General features: G+C 40.2%; 1 protein-coding gene across 4 annotated transcripts in view; it reads right to left on the reverse strand.

Moving 5' to 3' along the window:
• Window positions 1–10,422, reverse strand: part of cutc (cutC copper transporter homolog (E. coli)) — a 45,809-nt gene extending 35,387 nt beyond the window's left edge. For all 4 annotated transcript variants that reach the window (XM_057342740.1, XM_057342741.1, XM_057342739.1 and 1 more), the window contains exons 1-2: window positions 10,260–10,422; window positions 4,138–4,262 (exon numbers count right to left, since the gene is read on the reverse strand). In XM_057342740.1, coding sequence (XP_057198723.1) covers window positions 4,138–4,161 — 24 coding nt within the window. In that variant the 5' untranslated portion in view covers window positions 4,162–4,262; window positions 10,260–10,422. The remainder of the gene's footprint in view (window positions 1–4,137; window positions 4,263–10,259) is intronic.
• Between the last annotated feature and the right edge of the window lie 5 nt (window positions 10,423–10,427).

Genomic DNA, 10,427 nt, shown 5'->3' on the forward strand with positions numbered 1-10,427 from the left:
AATGGCGGTCTGAACGAACCGCTGTCTCGGGAAGAGATGAGGATGCTGAGACCGCTGGGCTTCACGGACATGATTAGGTATGCCATGAATCGGCCTGAGCCCAGGGTCTCAGTCCAACCCAATCTTTCTCCCCTTATTATTTTATTATTCTTATTATTTGGACCTTGTTTTGTCTTGCCACCTCGTGGGAAGTTTTTGTTTTATTGTATTGGCCTCTGTTTATTTTATTTCCCCTCGTGGGTGTTTCATTTGTTATTAAAGTTTAGTTTGTTCATTGCCGCTGCCTGCATCTGGGTTCTTCTCTCCGGAGGTTGTGACACATTAATATCTGTGAAAACTAAACCCATTTAGTACATTCCATTGCCATATTACATTCAAAATGCAATATAGGCCTAATACAAATGTATAGATATGAAACATTAATAAAAATAGAAAGAATAATTTCAAAGGTAAACAACTAACTTCAGCTTATGCGTGATGCATTTAGTTTATCTAAATTAGTTTTAGGTTCTTTTTTTTTACTATTAAATAGTAATATATTTGTCCACATAAACATACTGAGTTAACCGGACTTTTATTTTGGCAGGTCGTCGGAAGACGCTTGTTTTTTAGTGTGTTAGCTTCACTCAGTAAAATGTTCTGAAATGAACTCTGAGAGCAACTCTGGAGATGAAGTTCATGTGTTCATGACATGTCCTCATAAAGCGCAGACGCAGACAAATTGATGAGCAGCACGTTAAACTGTGCACTTCATTCACGCAGACACACAGAACAGCCAGATGGCATGTTTAAATAACATGATTCTGCATCCACTAACGTTAGTCCGAATCTAGTTTTATGGACTCAATGCAGCCGGAAAACAAGTTTCTTCACTCCCAAAATAGACTAAAACTAAGTAAAATAGCAGTTCACCATTTCAATAAGCTATCACTTATTTATCAGCATGAGAAATACGTTTGAGTGTGTGAACATACTAAAATGCGTGTGTCTCACGGTGAATGCGTGAGACTTGAGAGCCCTGTAACATGAACAGAGTTTAACGGGCTGTGTGTCAGTAATAACGGTCCGTGGGGAAACGCAGTGCTCCGTGTGTACTGTAGTTAAATGGATTAAACGAGGCTTCGAGGGAACAAAAATTGCCTCAATGATTTTTTGTATTCGAGTTACTCGAGGAATCGTTTCAGCCCTAGCACAGACCACAACTGGTCAACAAATAAGTCTAAAAATAAATACTCCTTAAGACATGTACCAAAAAACAAATAATAATAACAAATATACAAATTAAATGTGATCAAATTAAAATGATAAAACTGTCACACATCTTCACAACTGCTAGACATAGACTGAATCCGAAATGGCATACTTCCTTACTATATAGTAGGCAAAAAGCAGTAGGCGAACAAATAGTATGTCCGAATAGTCTGTATTCACAATACAGTAGGCGAGAAATACCCGGGTGGTGGACTATTTCTCGTGAGATTTGAACGTGCATATACTAATGTTGCATCCGAATACGCCTACTTACCTACTATGTAGTAGAAGAAAACAGTACTCGAACAGAGTATGTCCGAATTGTCAGTATTCATAAAAGAGAAGGCAAAAAATTCCCGGATGACTTACTGGTTGCGTACGCCCAGATTTAGAAGTTCTCAGCGACGGATACTTGAGATGCTCTATATCCCATGAGCCCACAGGACAGAATACCACGCACAGCCCGCAAAACAGTCTCAGCCGACTTTCATGTACAATTGAAGATGTTGTTAATTATTGTAAAGCTAATGTAACATTAACATTGACCTTGCTTTGTTTTTACTCAGGTTGTTCTTAATACTACAATAGAATGCATATTGGAGCAACGTATCTACGTGAGAGACATCAACCAATAGGCAGAATACAGACAAAATAATAATTTGCAGCAGTTTACAGTCAATAAGCATGTTTCTGTTACAAAAAGAACATTCCATTGGCATAATTATTCTTCACAATGGGAAGTGTGGATGGGCCTGTTATTGACGAAATTTAAATGAGAAAACGCATCGCAAAATCACAAAGCTGTTGTATTCCTTTTAATTGTTTACTTTCAGCAAAAGCATATACGTAGCCCTACAAGGTCAAATTGAAAATAAAAAGCTCTGAATGTGCTGTACTTGAAGAAAATTGAAAGCTTTGTTTCATGTGTTGTTAACTTGTACAAAACCCATGTTACGTTGTTAATGCAACATGTCTCTCATAACTTAAGTTGTTGCGCTTGACATTACATGACATGGCAAATATATGGCCCACACTCCAGTACAGTAGGTGGCGGATATGCACCTCAAACATAAGTTGCCAGCCACCCGCCATTGAAAAGGAACAGAAGAAGAATTACGTCACATGGTCATGTCAATATGGAGTACGACGGCCGGATCACATTCATACACCCATTCAGGCAAAACAGTACTTACCCATTTAACCCTCGTTAAGTAGGTACTTACTGAAATTGAGTACCTACTCATTGAGTATGCCATTTCGGATTCAGCCCTACTGTACTGTACTACTTATTTTTCGTATGTTCTTATAAAAGTTAACAGTTTAACAGGGAAGAACTCTCAATGTTTTGACTATTTTCCAGTGTGATAGCAGTATAGTTAGATCATGCATACTTTAGATTGCATTTTAGGAGACGGAATACTTAATTACTCACAGACAGTTAATGTTTGTCAACGGAGCGTGATAATAGTTTCACTTTCGTTTTGGAAACTATAGTTTGTGTTACCCGCAGTAGCAATTCATCTCCTCCATCCATCCAATACGCCCTTTTCACATGACATCACGCATCTTCTGCCGTGAAGCAGTGTATCGTTACTTCCTCTAGCACTCCAGTTCATAAGGTGGCGGTAATGCACCTATAAGCTGGTTTGCCAACCGCCAGTAAAACTCAAGAAGAAGAAGTTACTTCCGCTAGCGCCTCAGAATGGAGTTTACCAAGTCCCTTGCACATCTGCCACAAATACGGCTAGATGATGTACAACGTTGTTACAAGCAGAGTGGGACGAGAGAGATGCTCGTCATCACTCGCGTCACCGGCCTCGCGCAGTTCCCTCACGGCCCTCGTCCCGCTCTGCTTGTCACAAACGTCTTGCAGACAAATTTTAGCTAACGACAAGATCAAAGCTAAAGAAATGATACAAATTCTTCGTTGAACAGTACCTGTTTGATTATGAAGGTAAGTGTTTTCTTTTCTTTTTGTGTTAGCGAAGGTGCTAGGATAAATAGGAATACGTGTTCTGTCAGTTTTTTTCTCACTATTGTTAAATTCCAGCGCTTCTTCTTCTTCTTGTTGTTTGTTGCAAGACGGATGTTATGATACACTGCTTTGCGAAAAGGCGGAAGTTAAGTGACATCATTGTGAAAAGGGCTTATTCAGCATTTGCTTGATATTGCAGTGACATAATAGCAGAAAGTAAACAAACGGCTGAAAGAAATGACACAGGTTGAAGCGTCGTACGTTTTTCTAATGCGCAGTACATGGATGTAACGTTTTCAGCACGTTTCAGTGTGGATAGGGCATTTTAAAAGCAAAAAACTCTGTTTTAAAAGGAGACGTATGGACAAGGTCTCAGCTAGTAATTCTCAGGCAATCAACTCAGGCAAGAGACAGTCAGTGGACTCAAAAAAATTAATAATACAGCTCTTCCTGGGAAGCTGAAACTCTGGTGCTTCCAATTTGGCTTGTTGTCATGCCTGATGTGGCCAATTTCAATTTATGAGCTCACAGTTTCTCACGCCAAGAACCTGGAGTGATTGGTGAGTACACAAGTGAGGAAATGTCTTGGGCTACCAAGATGCCTTAGCAACATTGGGCTGTACGGGAATGGAGCTCTCTCTCTTCCCATTTCAAACCTTGTGGAGGAATATAAATGCACCAAAACAAGGCTGGAGATGACGCTCAAAGAATCCTTTGATCCCTGTGTAAGAGATGCTGCTCCAACAGTAGCGACAGGGAGGAAATGGAACCCAACAACAGCGGTAGCAAATGCAAAGGCAACCCTCAGACATAGGGACATCATGGGACAAGTTCAACATGGCAGAGGGGGACTTGCTTTGGGATCAACCACACCCACATGGTGAAAAACGACACCAAGAGAACAGCGTCACCTGGTAGTGGAGGAGGTTCGGCATCAAGAGGAAGCAGTAGATGTGCCAGAGCGGTGTCTCAAGCCCAGTAAGGCCACTGGATGAGGTGGGAAGGCATTGAACAGGGCATAATCACTTGGATTGAGCTGTGGAGTATAAAAACAAACAGACTAAGTTTTATCATAAGAGCTACATATGATGTGCTGCCCTCACCAACAAATCTGCATGTTTGGTGTGGACAGGATCCAGCCTGCCACCTATGTGCAGCTCCAGCAAACCTCAAACATATTCTTGTGGGTTGTAAGAAGAGCTTGACACAGGGGAGATACACATGGCGCCACAATCAAGTACTAAAGTGCTTGGCTGCAGCAGTAGAGACCAAGAGAGTGGCTGCAAATGCCATCCCCCAAAACGCCCAGGCTAATTTTCTAAAAAGGCAACCCTTTATTCGGTAGGGTCAGAAAAAGCGGGCCAAGCCCTTATCCCCAGATTCAGGTCTGCTGAGTATAGCCAGGGATTGGGAAATGCGAGTTGATTTAAGCCACAGACTTACTTTCCCCTTGGAAATCGCAGCGACTAATCTGCAGCCGGACATGGTTCTGTGGTCTCCAGTAGGACAGTCATCATAGTTGAGTTGACTGTACCTTGGGAAGCGGCCATTAACGAAGCATTTGAAAGAAAGAATCTCCGGTCTGGCAATTTGGCAGCGGGGGCTGAAGATCGGGGATGGACAGCGAAAGTGTTCCAGGTGGAAATGGGCTGCAGGGGCTTTGTTTCCAATTCCACTACAAGGCTGCTAAAGGAAGTATCTATTTAAGTTATACTGAGTGCAAATAGCCCAACATGTTGGTGGAAACTATTTACGTTCCGCCCACCAGTATCTAATTGTACTAGAGAAACAGTAAGAATGACAACAATTTGAAACAGCGACCCCCGTAAGATGTAAAGTCTGTATAGTGCCTCGTACAGCATGGAACGTACAGCATGGAAGGATAGTATTCAAAAATACAGGAAAGCCCTAAAAACTTCAAGATCCGCCTACTTACCTAATAGAAGAAAACCAGCACAACCCTAGGTTTTTATTTAACACAGTGGCTAAATTAACAAAAAATAAATCGTCAGTGACTTCTGATCCTGTATATCAGCATAGCAGTGATGAATTTATGAACTACTTCACATATAAAATCCAAGATATTAGAGAAAAAATTATAACAATGCAATCAGAAGTGAAACCCGCTGAACAAACTAACTACAGCGCCCTTAAGGAGAAAATGCAATTATTTTATACCGTAGATCAAGATGAGCTGTCTAAAATTATTAGATCATCTAAATCAACAACATGCATACTAGACCCTATACCTACAAATCTACTGAAAGAGATGCTCCCAGAAATTATAGATCCTCTTCTTGGTATTATTAACTCATCTCTGACATTAGGACATGTGCCTAAAGCATATAAGGTGGCTGTTATAAGGCCCCTTGTCAAAAAACCCCAACTCGACCCTAGAGAACTAAGGAACTACAGGCCTATATCGAATCTACCTTTCATATCTAAAGTTCTGGAAAAAGTAGTTTCAACTCAATTATGCTCCTTCCTCCAAAGGAATGACATCAATGAAGAATTCCAGTCTGGATTTAGAGCATGTCACAGTACAGAGACTGCTTTGATCAGAGTTACAAATGATCTGCTATTGGCGTCTGACCGAGGTTGTATCTCGTTATTGGTGCTGCTAGACCTTAGTGCTGCATTCGATACCATTGACCACAGCACACTCCTACATAGACTCGAAAATTATGTCGGCATTAAGGGAATAGCTTTGAAATGGTTTAAATCTTATTTATCCGACCGTTTTCAATTTGTAGCAATAAACAATGAGGTGTCACGCAAATCGCAAGTCCAGTACGGTGTACCACAGGGCTCAGTCTTAGGGCCTCTGCTCTTCGCATTATACATGCTACCTCTAGGAGATATAATAAAGCGACACGGAGTTAGCTTTCACTGTTATGCTGATGATACTCAACTTTATATTTCCTCGAAGCCTCATGAAACACAGCAGTTCCATCGAATAATGGAATGCATAGTCGATATAAAAAACTGGATGAGTAACAACTTTTTATTACTGAACTCGGACAAAACGGAAGTGTTACTTATTGGACCGAAAACTGCTATAAGTAACAACCAAGAATACTGTTTAACTATTGACGGATGTTCCATAAAACCCTCGTCGTCAGCAAAGAATCTTGGCGTTCTATTCGATAGTAATCTGTCATTTGAGAGCCACGTCGCCAACACCTGTAAAATTGCGTTTTTCCATCTTAAGAATATATCTAAACTACGTCATATGCTGTCAATGTCAGATGCAGAGAAGTTAATTCATGCATTCATGACATCAAGACTAGACTACTGTAATGCACTGTTAGGTGGTTGCCCTGCAGGCTTATTACAAAAACTCCAATTGGTCCAAAACGCGGCAGCTCGAGTTCTTACACGTACAAAAAAGTATGAACATATTAGCCCGGTTCTGTCAACCTTGCACTGGTTACCTATAAAGCATCGCGTTAACTTTAAAATCTTGCTTATTACCTATAAAGCCTTACATGGTTTAGCTCCTCAGTACTTGAATGAACTCCTTTTGTATTACAGTCCTTCACGTGCATTACGCTCTCAGGCGTCCTGTCAGTTGGTAATACCTAGAATTTCAAAATCAAGTGCAGGTGGTAGATCCTTTTCCTATCTAGCGCCTAAACTTTGGAATAGTCTTCCCTGCACTGTCCGGGAGGCAGACACACTCTGTCAGTTTAAATCTAGACTAAAGACGCATCTTTTTAATCTTGCATACACTACTCTTCCATAATATAAATCTTCAGAGGGTTTAGGCTGCATTAGTTAGATCAACCGGAACCAAAAACACAACTGATGTACTTGTTGCATCAAAGAGTACAGAACAGTACTCTACTCTCAGCCAGTCTTGTCTCATTGTTCCAAGGTTACCACAGCGAGCAGGATGCAGTTCATGGCCTGACCTGATGGTAGAGCGGAGAATGGGAAGTGGGGACCTGACAAGAGCTGAGATGATAGAGCTGGATAAAGAAGGACGCGGTCTCTTGACATGTCTTCACCACAAAATTTCAAATGCTATTAGATTATTAATGATAATCTTAAACTATAATTTATTTTATTATTAAGTTTATTTATTTTATTTAGCCTTGTTGTGCAAGCTCTCTGGAGCTTGTGCAGAGGCAGCAGCTTTTGCCAGAGGGGAACTGGAATCCCCTGGTTGGGCCTGGGTTCTCCTGAGGTTTTTTTTCTCGATTAGAGTTTTGGGTTCCTCGCCACCGTTTGCATACTGTTTTTGCACTATCTGCCTGACCGGGGGGGCTGCTTTAGAATTTTAAAGTTTTACTTAATTAATATTGCATATAGGAATTTATAGTCTGTTATATTTGACCTGTGCTTCTCTCTCCTTTATCTTAAAAGTGTGCTCTCACTGAGCGTGTGTGTGTGTGCGTACTTGTCTGTGTACGTACGTGTGTGTGTGTGTGTGTGTGTGTGTGCGTGCGCATCCGTGTGTGTGTGTCTCTATGTCTATGTGTGTTAGTACGTGTGCATATTGTGTGTGTGTGGAGTGTTTTGTATGTGGGTATGTCTGTCTTCTGTGTTTTCAACTTTTTCTTGTTTTTGCAGGTACAACTTTAATTATTTTGCTTATAGTCAATATGTCTCATGTACAGCTGCTTTGTAACAATGAAAATTGTAAAAAGCGCTATATAAATAAAGTTGAGTTGAGTATAGATTGATGGAGACCCGGGTTCGATTCCATCTTAGCCAAATTTGCTCTTTTGCATTTTTTTCATCACATATCAGAAGACATTTGTTTTCAATCAAATTAAGAATGTATTTCAAAATTGGTAACAAATCATAAAATTTAGGATAAAGTTAGGGCTAGGTGCACGGCTTTGTTATCTCAATTAGTTATCATCATCATTTTAATAATTTTAATAAATGTAATGATTTACACTCACAATGTTTAATGCACAACAATACTGAGGTGCAAACAGTAGCTGCCACTATTTATAAGTAGGCTCTTAATAGGATCTAACTACTACACTTAATCCAAAGAAAATACAGTTATTTTATTTTGTGTAAAGCATATAAAAGTAAAGAAGGAAGACAGGTTCGGCTTTGGCTTGTGCCTTTATTTACTCTCCGGCAAAGTTCAAAACAAAACCTGCGCTTCCTGTGCATGTTCCTGCGCTTCCACAACCATTCATAAAAATAAAGACAGTTGGTCGTAGCTCTCTCACAATGTTCACCATATGCGCACGAGTCCTCGCACGAGTTTCCGCTCTTCGGCTTTTTTTTCTCCGGACTCCTGAATCCACTCACTGCAAAAGGCAGGTGTGTGTTATATGCATAAGGGAATTAATCCTGTGGAGCTGCATTATTATAGGACTATGTGCATATGCATATATGTATATTTTACATGACTTATTGATTTAGATGTTTTGTTAATGGCATTTATTTCTGCAAAATAAATGTGTAAGTTTGTGTGAATGAAGGCTTTAATTCTGGTGGAGGAAGGGCCCCTCTGGTGGATGAAGAGGTAAAGCCCAGGGGCCCCTTACAGTCTTAATGCGGCCCTGCCTATATAGATAATGTTAAAGCACATCATATAGACGTCTCAACTTCCAGACTCGGGATTTTCTGTATACTTTACAAAAGGCAGTTCATTTACCCTCTTAATTCAAAGTAACACTATAAGCTTTTTGAGTATCAAAAAACACAGCTGTGTTTGGCGTCTATTTTTCACGGACTCTCTGGAAACATAAAGATAACTCCCAAAATTATGTTCTGAATGAAGCAGTCGCTCTGCATTTATAACAAGCCGTGTGCATGATGTAGAGATTGTTGAAAGGATCCTGGCCGGCTGTATGATGACTACTACTCGCACATCCCCAAATCCCCCACTCCTCAATCCCGTCACAAATTAAAATAAATCAAATTTATGCAATTTACGCTGGTGATCCCAGCAAAGGTCAAAAATATGAAAAATCACATCCCTGACAATGTTTAGATGATTGGTAAAAAATGTATATTTGATTGTGTTGCAATGACCAAGGAAAAATAATATATTTTGTATTGTTTAAAAATATGTTCTCTATTTTTGTGGTTTTAGTGTGTGTGATTAATACATTTAAAAAAGTTTTTTAAGTAATTTTTGGTTTTCAGCTGAGTGCATCCAACATTTTCGGTATCGGCCCACAATTTTCATTTCGGCGCATCACTAGTTTGTTTATAAATGTTTCTAGGACAACCAAAGCTAGGAACGCCTTCTAACGACCTCATAGCTAGAGACTGGCGACACAGTCGCTGGAGGTCTGAAAGCAGCTTTGTGGCTGGAATACACTACAAGACTTTTAAAATCTGAACAGATTTTTTTTTAACTAGACATCATACACTTGCAGACTTTTTGAAAGTTTCAGATAGAAACACACTGATCAAATCTGCAGACTGGCACAGACTTTCTGCAACATGTCCAGACTGAAAATCTGGGCAAAATCTGAGCAAAAGTCTTGTAGTGTATTTTAGCCTTTACTCGCACTGCTTAATGCACCATGTGTGTAAATGTGCCATGTCTCTGCCAATAGGAGAAAGAAACGCCCCGGTTTGGAGCTCCTGGATGCAGACATACCCCTCTCCACGTAGACTCCAACCTATGTTACTAGGGTGAAACAACATCAAAATGCAACTTTGCCATCCTTAACTATGTTACTTTGTATTTTAATATCCACACATTAGAAAGACAATACACAAATTAAATTTATAAATAAGATATCATTAAAATATAAAACCACATTAATTTTGATGTGATGGGTGGGATTGCCCCCCCCCCCCGCCGGGCCCTGCCTCACAAAAATCCATTGATTTGGGGTTGACCGTGCTTTGGTTGGCTCTTACGCTGTCAATCTCAATCAGAAACCTTGGGTCATAGACTGACAACCGTTTAATGTCATGTGTGGATGGATGGTATTATACTAGAGTCCGACTGCTCAAACTCTAAAGTTCATAGTGAACAACATGACAAAAGATCTCTAAACATGCTCGTGTACTTGTAAGCGAAAGGTAACAGTAACTATTTTACCTTGCTGAGACATCAAAACATCGCCCGCGACTGAAAACTTCGCATTGGAAATACTGCTTACAAAGTTCGAAGTTCGGAACCTTTACGAATCGTTGTGGGGCAAACGGCTTGTCAGTCAAAGTTCCGAATCGCACACTGCTTCAGACTTCTTGCTTTTGATTGGTCTGC

Source organism: Triplophysa rosa, linkage group LG9 (assembly GCF_024868665.1).
Source record: "Triplophysa rosa linkage group LG9, Trosa_1v2, whole genome shotgun sequence".
In the NCBI taxonomy this organism is placed as follows: domain Eukaryota; kingdom Metazoa; phylum Chordata; class Actinopteri; order Cypriniformes; family Nemacheilidae; genus Triplophysa; species Triplophysa rosa.